Here is a 20,454-nt window from a genome sequence, read left to right as displayed (position 1 = left end):
TTACAAGTGTTGAAGTGCTGAAACATGCGTCTCCATTGTCAAACAGCGAAACCATTGAGAGATCACATGGTAAAAGTGATGAACCTGCCAGTGCTAAAAGATGCAGCGATAGCTTGAGTTGAAATTTCAATCTTTGATCAAATCAATCCTCTCCTATTGCACTCGGATTAGGCAGCACTGTTGTCTAGATTGGGCCTTTTTGAATATCACATTTATGGGGTCTATCTGATCTGACCTCGCTCTGATATGCCATGGCCTCCCATATTTGAGTTGCCACGATTAGTTCGAATGAAATAGCTCCCCAGGAACGACTTTGGAACTGTCATCATCTTACATCTAACAAGAAAATACGGAAGCAAACTACCAATTAAGTCTTTTATCATTTGTATTTGTATTTGTATTTGTATTTATTAGATTTGACGTAAACCTGGCAGTTATAAACTATTTTTCAGGTCAAGGAAAGTACCTTATAGTATAGAGTATTACATTTAGAAAAAACTAATATACAACTGCAAAGCGAAGTTATTTTAGTTTTAGTGTGTTTAAATTAGTGCTTTTTTGAAAGAAGTAATCGTAGGTTTGTTCTTGACTTCCGTGGGTAGCGCATTCCAGCTGAGTGCCCCGGCGATTATCACACTTTTCCTGCTACTGGTGCTGTTCCTCGGAATTATGAAGGAGCTCGTTCGATCTGAGCGGCATTTTTGAAGGAGGTCGAGGATGTACGTCGGATGTGAGTCGTAAAACGCACTTCGCATGAAGCAGTTATCATCGAAATAATAACACCGTTGATCTTATTAAGCAGCTGCTCGGACCCGTATGAAGTTGATTATCAATATAAACTTTATTATTTCTAATCAGCTGAAATAGCTGTGTAGTGATTGTAGTCGTTGGTTCAACTGGCTCAGAATAGCCTGCTCCCAGTAGTGGGAAGAGTCCACTAGTCCCCGAATTCATTGTGTTATGAGACCTTATGCTTACTGTGCCAAAGAATGAATGGTTAGCCATTCATTGAAAAAATCCTGGAAAATTATAAAATCAACTACTTCTATTATTTCTCTTGTCATTATTTGTACGTGTTGAGAACGGAATCTTAAAAAAAGAAACTCGCGAAACGTTTCAGTTAATTCACCGTACTTTACGTCTACTTTTCTCTACAGTGGAAATGGTTATGAAAAAATGTGTGTTGTGTTCTTCTCAGATGGATCGAATTGCATTCTTCCCAGTTCGCTGTCTTGCGTTCTTCCCAATAGACTCCGCACGGGGAGTGCGCTGATGGTGAATTGAAAATCAGGAACATTATTAATGGTTGCAGGTTGCATCACTGCGCTGCCATAGTGCCGCGTTAAAGTGAGAGTGGGAGTGCGCGTCCAAAGGATTTGCGTGGACTTGTTGTTGTTGATATTCTTCTTTGCGGCTTCGCACACGCGCACTCCCACTCTCACGCGTAACTATAACGGCGCCCCCAGTGATACATTACAAGCATTAAAGCGGCCAGGCCAACTATGCATCGTTCTTATTGTTATTGAAATAGGTATACTGGAACATCTCGGAACAAACCGTTCCATGAAAAGTGAGAATATACCGGTTCATTGGGAGTGACATTGCTAAGAATGTTAATGTCACTCCATGTGCTCTGGAATTCTGGGATGGAACAACGGTATTTCCACCGTATGCCCTGGCTCTCAAGCCTACGCTTAAACACCTTTACCCACTCTTTGAAACGAGACCAAAATTTATGGTATCTAGCCCTCCCCAAATGAATATTGGGATGTTGTACAAATGAAAAAAAAAATCAGAAAGATCTCACCATATTGATTCGTTTTATCACCAATAGTGTAGACTCTTCATGTCGATGGTTAGAACAATAATAATTTATTATAATGAGACATATGTCAATTACATATATCAAGGCTACTATAATCAAGTATAAGATTCCTCCATCTTTCCCCCTTTTCACACTTTTTGCTTAAAGTTAATTATATATTAAATATTATCATGTGTGTCCATATCTACAGCATTTTTTCTTTTCTCAATTAATAGTCTACTGAGCTAAGAAAAAAACATGTTTAGAAGTTTCCGTTTCTATTTTCTAATTGATGTATAACATTTCTTACTTCTCAATCTTCAATCATTTTTTTCTTATTTTATCATTGTTATCCTGTATGACGTTTGTGTTCCACATAGTTTAACATTACATAATGATCTCGAAAACAACTTCAACAACTTGGATGCAATGGTGGAATTCTTATGTGTACTGTGATAAATTCGTCTTTTACTGTAATACATACACGAAAAAGCACGTATTAAAGATTCATTTATATGGTGTAATATTAAATTCACAGTACTGAGTACGGGGAGCAGAATACCAACGAATAACTGCAATGATTGAATACAATAAAATTTTGGGATTGTGAAATTTACTAATCATAACTTCAAAAGAAGCATTATAAATTTGATTCGGCTTTTGAAAACGTGAAATGGTTTAATGTGTGATTAATTAGAATTTTTAATGCTGGAAGACTAGAAATTCCACTTGATTAGATTACAGTGACACATATGTAATACATATATATTATAGCGAACATATTAAATAGTTTTTTTTTTCGCTATAATATATATGTATATATGTGCCACTGTAATCTAATCAAGTGAAACTTCTCAGCTTCAAAAATTCTAATTAATCACACATTAAACCATTTCACGTTTTTAAATGCCGAATCAAATTTATAATACTTCTTTTGATCAGTACATTTGAACAATCCCAAAATTTTATTGTTTTTAATTATTGCCAGTTAGGGGCTATCCATTAATTACGTAAGGGTTTATAGAGGGAGGGGGAATTTGAGAAATCTTACGCGCCATACAAAAATATTTAGGTTCTCATATAAAAAATCTTACAAGGGGGGGGTGGGGGTGTCGAAAAATCGCAAAAATCCCCTTACGTAATAAATGGACAGCCCCTTATTTAGCGTTGATTGACATAATTTGTCTTATTATTTTCAATTCATCCTGAAAGCATCCGATGCCATTTCAGTTGTTTCGGGACCATATCTTTACGAATTGATTCCATCCCTCAGATTCTGGGATTAACCTAAGAAACGAGTATTCGCTCAGCGCAATGACTTTTACTCTTAGTAAACTTTATCCCTGAGAATCTGGACCAACCGTTATGATTACTGGCATCTACCCTAAGAGCAATCAATTGCAACTTTATCTACGAATCAGGACAAAGACAATTTTGAACTGGTTCGCTCGATCCAGGTGCTCCATTCGTTCTTTCTTTTTGCTAAATATCGTTGTGAATTTATCCTCGTTGCCTTATGTAGACTCTTAGGGTTTGTTCCAATTGGCGAATTAAAATTAATTTTTACTTAAACTTGACAGTTCGATAATTATTTCCTTAGGAGAACTGCCAAGTTTAAGTGTTGAACTGTCAAATTTAAGTAAAAATTAATTTTAATTCGCCAATTGACACAGACCCTTAAAACAGACTCTTAGGGTGTGAACCATTTCGCTTGTTCTTCCAACTTTTAGTTAAAATTTGACACTTCGATAGTTATTTGCCATCGAAAAGTTAAAAAATAACCACGACGGTAGCCCATTTGAAATTTGACAGAGGAGTAGTTATTTGGAACAAAATACAGTACGCAGCCAAATCATTGCGAACAAAAAATAACTATCGAACTGTCAAGACTAACCCTGCTCGCGAGTAGGGTCATTTTCAAAATAACTATCGAAGTGTCAAATTTTAACTAAAAGTTAAACGAACAAGCGAAATGGTTCACACCCTTAACGTCGGTGGTTAGGACAATAATGGTTTATTATAATGAGGCATATGTCAATAACATATATCGAGGCTACTATGATCAAGTCTAAGATCCTACAGATAGTCGGTTGCTTTACCCTCGTCAATATTGCAAGATTGTTTCAAGCTGTTTCAGGTAGAATCAGCACCAGCATCACACTTTAGGAATTTTCGTCTTTGTTAAACTTCTTTTTTAACTTTCTCATCAATCAAAAATCATCAACCAAAAAGTCCCTTTTCACTTGCGCTTTCATTACGGCATAGTTATTTAGTCTACAAGAATTGGTGGAACCTAGCACATATTGCGCAAGTCTACACCACAAAATACACGGAGCAGGCCCACTTTTATGTATTCGGAAAAAAATATAAGCTTGACATCAAACCGCAGCACCACCAGCAAAATTTCTAAGAAAAAAAACACTCCACACCACTGCCGCATAAATGGAGGAAAGAAGTTGTTAGCTCTTCTCATTATTCACCCGGCAGAATCACTTCTTGAAGTGACCATTTTCTTCTGTGTCGGATGGCGTAGCACGGTAGCATCGCCACATATTTTCCTCTTGAACCGGTCGAATCAATAATTATAACTGTTGCGGGGGCGGTGTAAAGAAGGCAAAATCCCAATTCAATAATTTATTGCGATGTGAATACAATTATAAAGTTCCTTAAATAATACAACATAATTAATTCAATGAAATTCATACTATAAGTGATTGCATACTTCTAGTGATCTTGCCACAACCGTTCGTGCAACTATTTAATTGCTTGCTGCCATGTTCACCCCTAAATTTCGACCTGTGTTCAATAGTTCACTAGGTTATATCTAATTTGATATTATATTTGGTTTCTCTTATTAATCGTAGGCCATAAACGACGGTCTAGCCTATGTTTACAATGCCCTGCTCAAGTTCTGCATTAGCGATCTAGATAGTGGATATATGGCAGGATTAGCTTTATTTTCACATCGAAATATAAAAATTCTACCTAATCTTAAGTTCACTATGTAGTAACTATCTTATTTTTATATATTTGCAACACTTTGTGGCTGCTTATCTGGTGTATTAGAAAATATTTTATCGGTAATCGATTTGTGTTCAACTACATGCTGTTATTGTTCGATCTCTGTTAATCTCCGTAGGCGCAGATACGACGCACACTGGCACAGAGGCTATTAAGGGTATCACTACAAGAGTTGTTATTGTGGCGCTCCTAACAATAACCATAATATATAATGACACAGAGAACAGACATCCAGGCTAGAACAAATTTCATTTGGAAAGTTGTGTAAGGATTTGAATCTTTACTTGGGTAAGGTTGCAAACCAATACACGATAACAACACTAACGCCACCAAACACCATATTGCCACAGTCAGTGGTGAGTGAAACATTTCAAGTGGTGAATTAAATTAGTATGGGAAATTAACCGATTGCAGCGCCACGCTATTGCCACTTGTGTTGCCGATTTCAAATGGCCGTTAAATTCCTTACGCAGTTTTGGAACTGGACTTGGATGTATGTTCTCTGTGATAATGATAAGAATTATAATTATAATAAACGCGGAAACGAACAAAACGTGACAGCCGGCTGGAAAATGCAACCGTTCGCGCGCGCAGTTTACTACTATCCTTCTCTTTGCGCATTACGTATCGGAATGAATGGTTACACACTCAAAACAGATTTGCGGGCTCGGCAAAAACGCGCACAGCCGTCTGCTCAGTAAAACTATCAGCTGATATCCCAGCAAAAAATGACATTTGTTAGCTGACTCTCAGCAAAACGAATGCCGAAGCTCAGCAATGAACTGTCAAAATTGCTGAGATCTCTGCAAAATTGTTGTTTGCTGATTACTCGGCTGTGCAAATCTCGGCAAAAGAATGGAAAAATGCTGATATCCCGGCAATCTGAATTAAGTGTGTAGGTCTGATAAAAACCTAACCGCAAACGGATCCTGTGGAGTACACATATCTCACATGGAGGAGAACGTGCCTCTGATGCCGATATACTCGGATACCTTATTCCTCTACAATCAAAGGAAGGAGAAAGCACAATATGTCTTACGGCAAGTAACCATGCTACTCCATTAGCATGATTCAAATCAGTTGGGTGTTGAAGTACTGAGCCGTGCGTCTCCATTGCCAAAGAGCGAGATCTAATTTATGTGGGTTGGCTCTTTTCGGTGACATCTTATGTCACCGAAAAGAGCCAACCCACATAAATTAGTAAAATTCCACGGTGATCAAACCCGATCAGTGAAAGAGCGAGATCATTGCGACAGCACATGTCAAAAGTAACGAAACCGGTACTGCGAGGTGCACACTGCACAGCAGCGATAGCTTGAGTCGAAACTTTAAAAGTTGATCAAATTAATCCGCTACTGTTGCATTTGAGTTAGGCAATTTAAGTCGGGGAGTTGCAGTGGTACTCCCCGCTGACCTGGCCAATACTTATAAGAATAAATAAAACCGATTCTGTTTTCGCAGATGAAACACATTTTTCTTGACCCAAATTTTAGGAGTAATATTATGTGTTAATTGAGTTTATGCTTCTTAAGTTTGAGTTTTAATTCAATGAGGAGTTTATTATACCGTTCTCATAACGTTGTACAAGAAGAACCTGCTGTTGGAAATGCAAATAAAAATACAATGAAAAATCCAAATGGTATCAAAATGATCTAATCAAGCCTGGGCATCATCAATCAGCTCCAAACGTACCGTCGAGAATCGCATGACTAAAAAACATATTCTAACCCTACCCACAGGAAACCGCGTACCACCTGCCGAAGTGCTACGTACCGCTTGCCATTCCATTCTTTCTAGGCTTTTACGGCAAGCCTCGAAGCTATCGAAAGCCTATCTCCGAAGCATGATAAGGACGACTCAGCTGCATGAACTCATCGAATTCTTCCACGCATTTGTTGGCTTTTGCGTGGATCCAAGTTCGCTACTTTCACCACTAAGTAAGTATCACAATCCCACGAGCTCGTATCTAACAAAACAACCGTTGAATATCCACACTAAACGTCCAGGAATCATTTTGGTTACTCACCCGAGTCTTGCAACCATTTCATTTTCAAAAGAGTTGTGATATTACACGAAAGCTACTGTTATTTTTCGGAAGTTATTGCGATCCGGCTTCGTCCACACCAAATAGTTGATTTATCGAGGCTGAATTCAGTTTTATTTCGTTGTATGCGACAGCATGATTCGCTTGTAGAGGTCAACGTACTCTCGTTCTATTCTAGGGTATGGAAAGCAACAATCACCTTTTAACTACTTTGTTCGTATTTGTATTAGGTTGTTGATTATTTTTCTTTGAGTTCGACCACAGCGGTCGAAAGGGCTCGTTTTAGTAGGTATAATTATCATTTCTCCATTTTCTCACTTCATTCGCACGCGTGCTAATTTGTCCCATAAACGCAAAACCATTCCATTATGGGAAAATTTATTATGCACGGTGACACTGAGAAAGCTTTTACCTTTGATTGATGTGAATCAAATAACAACTTTAGCTTTCCGTAGTTCAGATCCAATCGGCAAACTTTCCTTGAATGCCCACAAGGATACATCCATAATCGCATAGTAGAATCTAAGATATGTTTTACCATACCTTTTGTAATTTGGCGCTAACTTCACGCTCTGCTTTATGGGTTGTTCCTTTAATCGTATTATAATTAACTGGATTTGTATTATTCGTAAGTTATGAGCCAAGCGGCCCTGTCTGCGCAATATCGAATTACTGTATGCCAGATTGAGCAACCAAAAGAAGCTACTATAGCACCAACAATCATTATGAGCATTATTTATTCCAGTCCTTTTTTTTTTTTTTATCTAGTTCATTTATTTGGGGCTCAATCGCGTATAACGCTTTACGGAGCCGAGGATCTTTCTTTGTACTTAATAGTATACATTATACAGAGTAATAACTTTTTAATGATATCTGTTAGTAATGGGTGGAAGCCAGGGTACTCGTGGCAGCTCGAGGTTAGAAGGTCACATTTTGAGGGATGGACAGGGTAAGGATTGGGTCAAAGGTTTCACTGCTGCTCATCCGGTGGTGAATCGCATCTTGCTAGCGTATTCGGTGCCTTGTGGTGTTGGTACCAACTTGTTCTGGGACTTGGTCTTCCGGATGGCCAGGAGCAGCTTGGTAACACAAAGAGGACAAAACAGAGAAAAAAAAACTGGAGAAGAAAACACAAGCGAATTAAACTTTTATACCAGCAGAGCGAAGAAAGTCGAAAATACATCCCATGTATGTGACATCGCGGGTCCCCAACACATCTCTCACAAGAACAAAGGGTTGTCTACCTCGGGCCTCAAGGGTATCCAATAGTAGCGCTCTGGAGGCGTCATTATCCGGGCATTGCCAAACTACGTGGTCGATGTCATCATAACCGGAACCGCACTTAGTACAAACATTGCTCAACGCGAGGTTAATCCTGTGTAAATGCGCGTCTAGCGAGTAATGGTTGGACATAAGTCTTGACATCACGCGAATAAAATTGCGACTTACATCCAAACCATACCACCACACTCGCAAAGAAACATTAGGAATAATGGAATGTAACCACCGTCCCAGCTGGCCATCTCGCCAATCATTTTGCCAACTTTGAAGAGAACTCTGGCGAACAAAATGGAAAAATTCATCATGTGAAATTCTTCTATCATAGATCTCACCTTCCTGTGCGCCCACCTTTGCGAGAGAGTCCGCCTTCTCATTGCCATAAATTGAGCAATGTGAGGGGACCCATACAAAGGTAATCTTGTATGATCTTTCGACCAGTGCACCCATCTGCTCCCTTATTTTTGTAAGAAAGTAAGATGAATGTTTTACAGGTTTCATCGACCGGAGTGCCTCAATCGAACTAAGGCTATCCGAGAAGATGAAGAAATGGTCTACGGGCATGTTGGAAATCATCCCCAAAGCGAAGTTGATTGCTGCCAGCTCAGCAACATAAACCGAACAAGGTTCCTGAAGTTTGCGGAAGGCAGTGAAATTTTCATTGAAGACACCGAAACCAGTGGATCCATTTATGCGAGACCCATCAGTGAAGAATCTCTTACAGGAATTGACATTTTGGTACTTTTCGTTAAAAATGCGAGGAATAGATATACATCGAAGTTGATCTGGTATTCCATGAATAGCTTGTTTCATGGACAGATCGTATTTAACAGAGGAACTGTCATTAGTGAAGTGTACACGAGGAGGATTATAACCTGGGAGGCTTATATCAGATGACATGTAGAAAAGATAGATTCTCATGAATTTTGACTGAGTGTTCAGATTGAGCATTTCTTCGAAGTTTTCAATAACAAGTGTGTTGCTCACTCCACACTTGATAAGTAACCTTAACGAGAGCTCCCAGAATCGGTTCTGGAGAGGTTTCACCCCTGCCAGGACCTCTAGGCTCGCATTATGCGTTGAGTGCATGCAACCGAGGGCAATACGCAAACAACGATATTGAATTCGTTCCAGCTTCATTAGGTGGCAGTTTGCTGCTGAGTGGAAGCAGAAAGAGCCATACTCAATAACAGAGAGAATAGTCGTTTTGTAAAGTTTTATGAGGTCTTCCGGGTGAGCACCCCACCATGTTCCGGTAATTGTGCGTAGAAAATTGATCCTTTGTTGACATTTTTGCACCAAATACTTGATTTGGGTACCCCAAGTGCCTTTTGAATCAAACCAGACCCCAAGGTATTTCGAAGTCAAAGATTGATCGATTTCTATTCCCAAAAGATTGAGTTTCAGTTGGGCTGGGTTCCGCTTTCTAGAAAACACAACCAATTGAGTTTTTTGCGGAGCAAACTCGATCCCTAAATCTCTTGCCCAGATTGACAGATTATTTAGAGAATTTTGCAATGGTCTTTGCAACATTTCTGCATGTGGGCCTTTTAGAGAAACCACAGCATCATCTGCAAGTTGTCTTAGCGTGCATTGTCCTTCCAAGCAACTATCAATGTCTTTCACGTAAAAATTATAAAGCAAGGGACTTAAACATGAGCCTTGGGGTAGGCCCATGTAACTAATTCTGGAAGTTGTCAGTTGTCCGAGATTGAAACTCATATGTTTTTCTGACAACAAATTATACAAGAAATTATTTAAAATTCCTGGAAGTCCACTATTGTGCAGTTTTTCTGACAATATTCCTATGGAAACTGAATCAAAGGCGCCCTTAATATCCAAGAAAACTGAAGCCAGTTGCTCCTTTTCCGCAAAGGCCAGTTGAATATCTGTTGAAAGCAACGCTAGACAATCGTTTGTTCCTTTGCCCTTGCGAAACCCGAACTGTGTATTTGAAAGCAAGTTATTCGATTCGACCCAATGGTCGAGTCGTGATAGGATCATTTTTTCCAACAATTTCCTTAAACATGATAACATAGCAATTGGACGGTATGAATTATGATCAGACGCTGGTTTACCAGGCTTTTGAATAGCTATTACTTTGACCTGTCTCCATTCATGCGGAACGATGTTGTTCTCCATGAATGAGTTGAACAGGTCCAGTAATCGTCTTTTCGCGATATCTGGGAGATTCTTTAGAAGATTGAACTTGATCATATCGCTTCCCGGAGCGGAATTGTTTGATGAAAGAAGAGCCATAGAAAGTTCCAGCATAGTGAAGGGTCTGTCCAGAGAACCGTCTCTTGGGGATGTTTCCCAAGAAATCGGTTGTGCTGGGACTGAGTCTGGGCAGACCTTTTTCGCGAAGCTGAATATCCAACGGTTGGAGTATTCGTCACTCTCATTAGAAGAAGAGCGGTTTCGCATGTTGCGAGCCACTCTCCAAAGCGTTGTCATTGAAGTTTCTCTTGAGAGACCCTCAATAAAGTGTCGCCAATAACTACGCTTCTTCGCTTTCAGCAGGTTTCTCAGCTGTCTTTCGAGCTTTGCGTACTCTTGATAAAGATCTGAGGTACCGTGCCTACGAAAAGTTTTGAAAGCATCAGATTTTTTAAGATACAACTGGGTGCAATCATCATCCCAGCCTAGTGTGGCTGGTCTTCTTTTGAAGGTTGCACTTGGAACACGTCGTTTTTGTGATTCTAATGCACTCTTATATATCAGTTCAGACAGGAATCGATACTCATCCAAAGGTGGGAGGGGATTGAATGATTCGATGCCAAAAGATACCGCTTCTGCATACTTTTGCCAATCGATATTCCTTGTGAGGTCAAAAGGAACCTGAATTGGATGGTCTGACCTTTCACTATTATGCTTTATGGTGGTTATAATGGGTAAGTGATCACTACCATGAGGATCCTCGATTACCTTCCACAAGCAATCGAATGATAGTGAACTTGACCCCAGTGATAGGTCGAGACGACTTTCTTTGCCGTCAGATGCAATACGTGTCACTTCACCTGTATTTAAAATGTTCAAATTGAAATCGTCGCACAAATCATAGAAAACGGCCGCTCTATTATCGTCATATGGTTCGCCCCACCCTGTACCATGCGCGTTCATATCACCCAGAATTAAAACTGGATGTGATAGTGCAGAAACCGCATTCCAAAGATGACGGCGGTTAATTGAAATTCTTGGAGGAATGTAAACGGAAGCTACGCAAAGTTCTTTACCCTTTACGTTTATTTGGCAAGCGACGATTTCTACGCCAGGATGAGTCGCGATTGGAATTCTATAAAATGAGTAAGTCTTTTTGATCCCCAAAAGAACTCCCCCATAATGGTCATCTCTATCCTGGCGTATAATGTTAAAATCGTGGAAGTTGAGTTCATCTTCAGAAGAAAGCCATGTTTCACAAAGGGCAAATATATCACAATCAGAGTTGTGAATCAAAAACTTAAACTGGTCTAATTTAGGTTTTAGACTATGACAGTTCCACTGTAGCACAGTGATCATATCTTGTACCTCACTTGATGAATTATCCATCGAAAGATATGATCGCAGCAAGGAGGGGCCATGATTGTGTCAGATTCCGAAGATATTCTTCTACTGTAGGTATAAACATATCAATAATGCCTCTAAATGTTTCTGGAAGGCTGAGGGCATCATATAAGCGATCCACGAGAACCCTAAAAGTAAACAGTCCTCGCTTGGGTCTAGGAGGCTTGCTTGAATTGCGAGGAACTTTGGTAGCTTTTTTCTTGCTACCTTGTCGATTATTTCTCTTTGAAGTGTATTTAACAGGCGGAGACGGGGGTGACAGGTTCTTGCTACAACATGGATCTGAAGCTAGAGGAACCTGATTCTTCGGAGTTTTTAAGTTTACCCCGTCCCCTTTGACATTAGGCAAACTTTTGAGGGAAGACTTCAAAAAGACCTTTCGGCGCAATCCCGGGGAAGATGATGACTTCCTTTTTCCAGGTGCGTGTACCTCCGAAAGAGATCCACCCTCATCAGTTTCGCCATCGTCCTGATCATCGGAAGACAACTCCTGATAGGGATTTTCAACTGGGACAGCTGATTCAGACACGGAATCTGGTGTTTTAAAAGATTTCACCATCTCCGCATAGGTCTGCTTGGAGCGCCTTATAATAGAGCGACTCTCATTTCGAATGCGTCTTTTGTAAGCCGGGCAAACTTGCAAGTCGTGTGGATCTCCGCCACAGTAGCTACATTTTTCCGCTTCCTGTGTGCAAGAGTCCTCCAAATGAGCTTGGTTGCATTTGCCACAACGGGGCTTGTTGTCGCAAAAGCTATCACTGTGACCAAACTGCTTGCATTTGGTACAATTAAAAACCTTCGGCCTAAAAAGATGCACTGGGTAAAAACCACCATCAATTACAACAAATTCCGGGAGGACGGAACCTGGAAAAGTCACTCGAAAAAACGCTGAAGGCGAGTACACCTTTTTATTTCCTTCCATGGAAACCTTAGATAAGCGTTTACAGTCTAGGATAGCCACATCAGGAATTGACCTATTTTTGAATCGACCAAAGCCGGTCTTGATGTCCTCACATGTCAGCATTTCGTCGAGGATCTTCCCCTCCACCTCCACTTCTCGTGCTGGCACATAGACGGCGTATTCAACAGTAAACGCTTCGTGTTGAGCAATTTCATTTGCTGCTTTGTAGCTAGGTGCGGTAACACGCAGCTTGGATGCTTTCACTTGGTGAATAACGGTCCCAGGATACTTACGCGTCAGCTCTCGAGAAATCGAAAGCATATTCAATGGTTTGCATTTGCGCCGGAAATAGACAACCCAAGGTCCAGGCGAAGATGGCTGATAAAACCGCGTACGAGCAATGATATCATTAGGAGGCGTTTCGCCTCCAATCGAATCGTCCATGTGGAAACAAATTTATGGAAAATAACTCAAAAGTGCAAAAGAGGAAGAGAAAAACCCTAAAGTATTTACAGTGCACTTTCTTCCTTAGGACGACAACTGTTTGGTTTGTAAACCAAACAATGTTAATAATATATAGAAAAAAAAAATAAAGCAAAAAAAAAAAAAAAACTTGTACTAATAATATACGAATTCAATTCTTATGTTTATTTTAGCGCACCCTGTAGGATGCAAAAAAACGGTATTGAAAAAAAAAGAAAAAATAGCTAATAAAAAAAAAACAAAAAAAAAATGGTCCGTTATTTACAGTTTGTACACCCTTACCCGTATACAGTAGTTTGGGAACCACTGTTATGGATGTCAAAAAAAACACGTGGTCGAATGTGGACTGGGGATACAATAGACAAAAGCGATCAAAACAAATTGGGCGGACAAAAGAGTGTATCGAAAGAGTGATACTTATCTGACCGAAGCAGGTAGATATTTATCACAGGCAGGTCGATGGTAAAGCTGTCCGTCGCGTCTGCCTTCGCACCCGTCGCCGCCGTCCTCTTCGATGACGGAGGGGCTGATGATGGCAATAAAGATGACTTTCTTGGATGCGATGCTTCTTCTTTGATGTACGATGATGCAAGCACCTCGCTTCCCGGGTTGCGCTGGATACCACCTTGCGACACTACACTTCGCACAAGCAGGAAAACGTACGATATAAAAAACCTTCCGCACTTGCGGGGGAAAAAACTCCACTTATACGAGGTCTATCGCGTGGTGAGATACGGAGCACACGTCCGACTCGTCCAAATGCACAACTGGGAATCTATTCCAGTCCTTAATTTCAGTTATCGCATCCATTCGTGTTCGTTTATGTAGCTAGAAAGTATATTGGGTTGTATATGTATATGTGAACCAAACTGTCTTTTCCGGTAGCAGCAACAACCTTTGACTACGTTTAAGATCTGGCTCGATATTATGAAAATTGGATACCAAAATTAGTTGGACCATTATGCTGCCTTTCAAATACAAATCAATTTACTATATCGTTAATAGTATGATCTAAGTACAAGAATTGCTATCATATTTGGTTTGAACTCTTTATTCAAACGCCACAAACGTTTCAAAAATACATTTATCCATAGCTTGAAAAATCTAACTGCACAATTCTCATATCATTAATTTGGGGAAATTACCTATTTTCGTCAGTTTTGTTCTTTTCGTTATGAGGGGTTTTTGGATTCAATTGAACTCAGGTTTGGCCTCGAATCCTTCTCAATCAAGCTTAATTATACGGTCAAGTTTCATGAAATTTGGCTGTCAAAAACCCCCCATGACGACGAGAACAAACCTGCCGATAATGCCCTAAGGGGCGATTTCTTCACTCTGGCTTATGCATTAAGCCAGGTTTAACTGTATGGGTAAGCCTGGCTTACCGGTTAAGCCGAGGTGAAGAAATCGGCCCTAAGGGTCGACTTCTTCACCTCGGCTTAACTTGTAAGCCAGGCTTACCCATATAGTTAAACCTGGCTTAACGCCTAAGCCAGGGTGAAGAAATCGGCCCTAAGTCACCCTATATAAATTACCTTGTATGTTTTACCAAGCTCTTCGTAAAATGTTACTACTATAGGTCAATGGTCCCGAAACTCTGCATTCGTGAAAATATGAAAATAAAAGCCTTTTTTGAGAATCGTAATGCCCCGGATATCAAACTAAACTAAATGTCGTCATGGGTAATGTTCTTACTGGCGACATTAGGATCTCCAACATGGACTAGAGCTTGTCATGATGCACCATGCCTAGTTTTTAAGAAATGCTCGAAAACGTAGGACTGTTTGCAAAGTTTTGTGGCAACAATGGTCTCATAACCATATCTAGTTGGACAAAAAGTTTTGGCATTAGCTTGATACTAATGCAAGTCGCACAAGTTCGTAGGTGGCACAGTTCGCTGTTAGGAGAATGGGGCACGTTCGGTGTAGTACTAGATTTGTAGTAATGAGCTGAATTTTAGTATGGTGAGAAGGTCGATTCTTCGTTTCTGCAATGAAATGGTGCAAAAAGCGAGGGTATTATGATTCCTTGCCTAATTTGATGCTGTTTGAGCAAAACTTTGGATAACTATGTTGTTTATGTTGCAAGAAATGGAGGAAACAACAACACTGTTGCCCATAGTTTTGCTCAAACAGCATTAAATTAGGCAAGGAATCATAATACCCACGCTTTATGCACCATTTCATTGCAGAAACGGAGAATTGACCTTCTCACCATACTAAATTTCAGCTCATTACTACAAATCTAGTACTTCACCGATCTGTCCTATTGCCTCTTTCCCGTCCGTTTACCAAAGCACAGAGATATGGGGCTAATTATTGACAAGATAGCCGCTATCCTCAAACGGTCGAAAGCTGTCCTGGCCACGTCCTTGCGACAGCAGAGGAGGGGTGGGGAAGGAAGATTAAGAAAGGTATGTGGAGACCTCTACGTCCTCTCAGGCATATGGGTTAAGTCCCAAGAATACGTTTGACCAACGTTTAATATAGTGTATCTGATACCAGGAGGAGATAGAAATACTGTTACTTCGGCAAAGTTGTTAAAGTGTTGAATTAAGTGTTTTTAACTTGTTAGAACATTCCGTTGCTATCCAGGGAAAAACTAAATAGTGTTAATTTTTAAATTTGAAAACCATTTGTACAATCCAAATTTTACATTATTAAAAAGAAATTGAAGAAACTATCCCAATAACGGCATACAGCTAAAACTGAAAGATTAGGCGTAAAATTGTTTGTCCATCTAGATACGCCTCTGGGACATGTGTAACCTGGTGATTGATGGTTTTCTTTTTTACCATCAATCAGTGCATAAAGGTATGTGCTGCCGAAATTCTGCAAAGTGATGTAATCGCCATTCAAAATTTTGACATTTTTTAGTATTGGTGTAAAAATAACATTGTGGTATGCCTTCTGTATTAGAATGCAAGATTTAGTCGTAAATCTACCATCTGGAAGGAAACTTAGAGGAAGACCAAGAGTTTAATGCATAAACCAAAAAATGGGCCAAAACTATTAATGTCGCTTACGTCACATTGCAGAATTACGGCAGTGTTTGCCTCTCGTGATAGACTTACTGAAACCCAATTCAACAATATCTGCAACAGCCAAACATGAAGACGGAGCCTTCTTGAATAAACGCAGCACTGAAATCGCGTCTGACCATAACCTTCTAATTGGTGAAATCCGGCTTCGCGTTGATGAATCAGCACACGTCGACTAGAAGATCCAGCTGTGAAGAGATCGTTCGTTGACGAACTTAAGTTGGAACTCGACCAGCAGATGTTCCGGAAGGTGGCAGCGTAGAAGAGCCGTGGAAAGCCATCATAAATGTATTTGAAGAAACCGCCGAGAACGAAATAGGTGAGCTATACGCACCAAGCATGAAGAGTGGATCACTGGCACTTTCTAGTGGAAGATTAGAAGTGAAGGCCATGATAGAGCGGTCAAGAGCCAGATCAGACAACATTTGACTTTAGAAAAGGAAGCAAAATGCTGCTGAAGAAGGGACAAGCATGTGTGGGTTACCCGGGTGACGAAAAATTAAAAGTCGCCACAACCGGCAGCATCAACCTTCTTTACGACATCTGACGAATTTAAATTCACTGAATTCGAGCTCGAGGATACTAGTCCTTATAGGACGCAACTGTACCTACCTACCCAACTGGTCAGCTGAAACGATAGTTTGAGCACTTTTGAACAACAACTTTATTTCGACTTCCAACGTTAACCAAAATTGGCCATTTTCAACTTTTCTCACCCCTATGTCACACTTTACTTATACGTATATGGAAGCTCTGAAACTTTTATGAGTCATCACACTTTGCTGACAGACATCAACAGCGATATTATACACACTAAATGAAACGCTAAATTTCATGTTTGTACACTAGTTTGTACACACTAGTTTGTATTTAAGGAGAAACTTCAGAGAATACAAATATGGCTGCCACAATGGCCGACTTGGACCCCTACTCACGTTTTCAAGAGCACCAATCATAAAAATTCGAAAACAAATGCGTTCGATTTGCAAAAGCTGCCTCTTTTAGCAAGTGAGCAAAGCCAGGATAAACATGTGCGGCTTGGTTTGATGCTTCGTTCGTCAGATTTGTGCCTCTAAAGTTTGTATGAAAAACTGCAATGGGTTTTCTTGATGTTTCACCTTAATCATCTGTACTAGCTAGGCCCTGACTCTCCTAAGCACTCGCACTCCCGTAATACATATGCACTCTCATAAAACTCTTGCTGGCATGAGCTATACATGGTAGCTAGCTGCGCTTCTGCCATCGTCCGTCTGCTGCCGCCATGAACACTCACGCCTCGTCTCCTCATGTAGTCACCATCAATCCTCGTTTCTACTCACAGTGCGTGTGACTACAAGCGATGCGTGTTTACAATTGATGTTTCGTGGCCACCTCACCGAGGGCACATTCCGGCTATTGCACAAGACCGATACTGGTAAATAATGATGAGAGCAACGAAGGAAAAAAAGACCTTTTCTGCTCAAGCCTGGTGTCATGGACGAATAATATCGGTTCTTTGTCTGCCCATCACAATTACTTGCGTCGTGATTCCGTTGTCCGCTCCCTCGCTATCATCACCTTTACCGTTACTGTGCCCGAATTCGCTCTGCTATGATGAGGACCCGGTGTGATCGTCTGCCGCTGTCCACGCCATAATCTGACATGTGATACTCCTCACAACGAATCGGTATGGCCGACCGTGGTACACTGGGAGAGCGATCGTTCCGCAATCTTATAGGTATTTCTCGGTACGCTTCCTTTCCAACTTCTTGTAGATCGGTGGATGTAGCGCGGTTGATGATCAGGGTTGTTCTTGATTGAAACTGCCAGGCTGCTTGTGCCTGGTATGTGATGCCGGGAAATGATGCTGTGTGGCAAATTGAGCCTTTCACTGAGTTGTAGCAATGTGCGACTTCTCTTCTTCACGTGAACGGAAGTTTACTCCCACTTTTGGAGAGAGCGACGGACAATGACAATTATCTTAATGACACCTTATTTTCTTGTGCTTGCCTGCATAGTTTTGATCAACGTACACTCTCATTTTTACATGTACTTAATATATATACATATACTTAAGATGCAAATTCTATTGGGTGTTTGCGATGTATCACGTTACATCTAAACTGTAATATGCCAGCGAAGCGTGGTGAGAGTCAGCATATATCACACAAAAGCTGCAGTTTTCCATCAACTGATTTTCGCGGTTTGGATCTCGTAGCTCCATCGTCGATGCCATCAGAAACCAATAGCAACGGTAATTCGAGAACGTACGTGGAGGTGGGTAAGCGACACCTCGGTCAACCAGTGAGAGATTTTCGATGTCGATCGATGTCGATTTGTTTTGAAACGATGGCGATCACTATCGACAGATAAAGGACTATAAAGAAACTGATTGATAGGGACACTGCGAAAGGGCGCCGGCTAAATTGCAAGCTAGCGCTGGATTTTTATCAGGCAGGACATCGCAGCAGAAATAGATCAAGGAGCTCGTAGCGAGACGAAGATTCAACAAGGAAATCGAAGAAGTAGATATGAATCAAAGATGAACCAAGATTAAGGTTAAAGCGAAAAGCCAGCCAGGATGAAGCTCCTCTGCGTTCGTCCTATAAACTCCCAGAGGTATGCTCATGATACATGAGTGAGTGAGAGATATATTGACCCTGCAACTTGGTTCTGGACGACGACCGGCTTAAGACCCAGACGGCTGTTCTAAGCTCCGTCCGATAGCTGAGATGGGTCTCCAAAACCCAGGTCTCAGGGTGTTTGGCGTTCGGGGCACGATGAACCTGGAGAAGTTGATTACAAAAGGGGTGCGTTTATTAAACTTACGGTGATTATGGTGGCCGACAGTTGTCTTCGCAATGACATGTGGAAGTCTTTCCCGGGGGGATGCTGATTTTGGTGCACAGTTTTTTTTGCGATCTGAGGGTAGGCCGAGGAGCCTGTGTACTTGGCTGGTAACACGTGAAAGACTGATGATAACAAGTTTCTCGCGACATGCTGTGGTGCCCGATTCTATGTACACCGTGTCCAATAAGTTCTCATACAAAATACAAAGTTAGAAAATATAATTTTATTTTACATCTGTGTTTCATATTTTCAAAATAAATGCATGTATTGAAGGGCCACATAATACTGATTAAATAAAGCATATGGTTTAGAATAACATTATTTTCTATTTGTTTTTATAAGCCCAACAGTACACTTCCGTTTTCTGAAATCCGTTTGCTCCGGCACGCGAGAAAAATGTCCGAAAAGTTGTTCATTCTACGGTAGCTAAATAGAGTCCATAAGGTTAAATTTTGAATTTATATCCCAAGTATTGTACGAAATGGATATACTAAAGCTGAAACAATACAATTTTAGTTATGACATGGTAAGAAATTTGCTAGTAAGCTTCACTTGAGCTGATTTTCTTGAAAATGTCCGTCATATTAAAGATAAACATCATAAAACATAAATTTTGGACAAAATTTACCACAATAGGGATACAAGTACGTAAAAGAAGTGAGAATATAGTGAATCAATAAGATATGATACAGCCATGCTTTTTTAACACAACAAATCTCATTAAAACAGGTAAATGGACAGTTTTGTTTGGTTCACGTTTTATTTTGTACTAAATAAAATGACTTCGTATTCCGCCAATACAGAGTCTCTTATTTTTTCTCTTTTGGCCATAGTTATTACTAGCAATTGTGAGGAGAGGAACCTAATTTGTTTCAACTTTAAATCATTACTCGTTAAAATGTGACGAAGTAACAAAAAATGTCGTGCGTGCCAGCTGAAATGGACTTACGACACATAAGCGATCAACAGAGAAGGATAAAGGACAGTTAATTCCAAAACATATGCTGCATTTGACCAGTGTTAGTTTGCCTTTCAATAAATATATTTACATTGATAATCCTTATTACAGATGTGAAATGAATTCAATTAGATTTTGTATGAGAACTTATTGGACACGGTGTAGGACGGAAGATCTGAGACGGTGGATGCCGGGGGTCCTTTGGTATCTGGCTCCGATCAACAAATCCGAGATGGCAAATGATGGGACAGGCGAAGAACGGAGTGTGGCTGCAGGCTGGCAGCATTTCGTTCTGAATCGTCCTTTGTGGGTATAACTGGGGCGGTAGGTTTTTTTTTTTTTTTTTTTTTTTTTAATTTCTTTGTATTTGTGAATTTTAACTTATTGCTAATTCTTCACACTGGGGCGGTAGGTGTCCCACATGGGCAACGTTGAAATAGAGACTAAATGATCATAAAATCGCAGTACAGAAAGTCGAGGGTCCACTAAATAGAAGCACCTGAGTGCTCGAAATAATATTTCAAATTCGAGA

General features: G+C 40.3%; 1 protein-coding gene across 3 annotated transcripts in view; it reads left to right on the top strand.

The window, feature by feature from the left end:
• The window catches only part of LOC109419360 (protein unc-80 homolog), a 68,318-nt gene that overhangs the window by 28,634 nt on the left and 19,230 nt on the right, over positions 1–20,454 (top strand). For all 3 annotated transcript variants that reach the window (XM_062846007.1, XM_029852145.2, XM_029852144.2), the window contains one exon: positions 6,565–6,762. In XM_062846007.1, coding sequence (XP_062701991.1) covers positions 6,565–6,762 — 198 coding nt within the window. The remainder of the gene's footprint in view (positions 1–6,564; positions 6,763–20,454) is intronic.

The sequence above is a fragment of the Aedes albopictus genome, chromosome 1, assembly GCF_035046485.1.
Source record: "Aedes albopictus strain Foshan chromosome 1, AalbF5, whole genome shotgun sequence".
Classification (NCBI taxonomy): Eukaryota; Metazoa; Arthropoda; class Insecta; order Diptera; family Culicidae; genus Aedes; species Aedes albopictus.
Note: the sequence above shows the minus strand (reverse complement) of the source record. Positions and strands in the feature narration are given on the sequence as shown.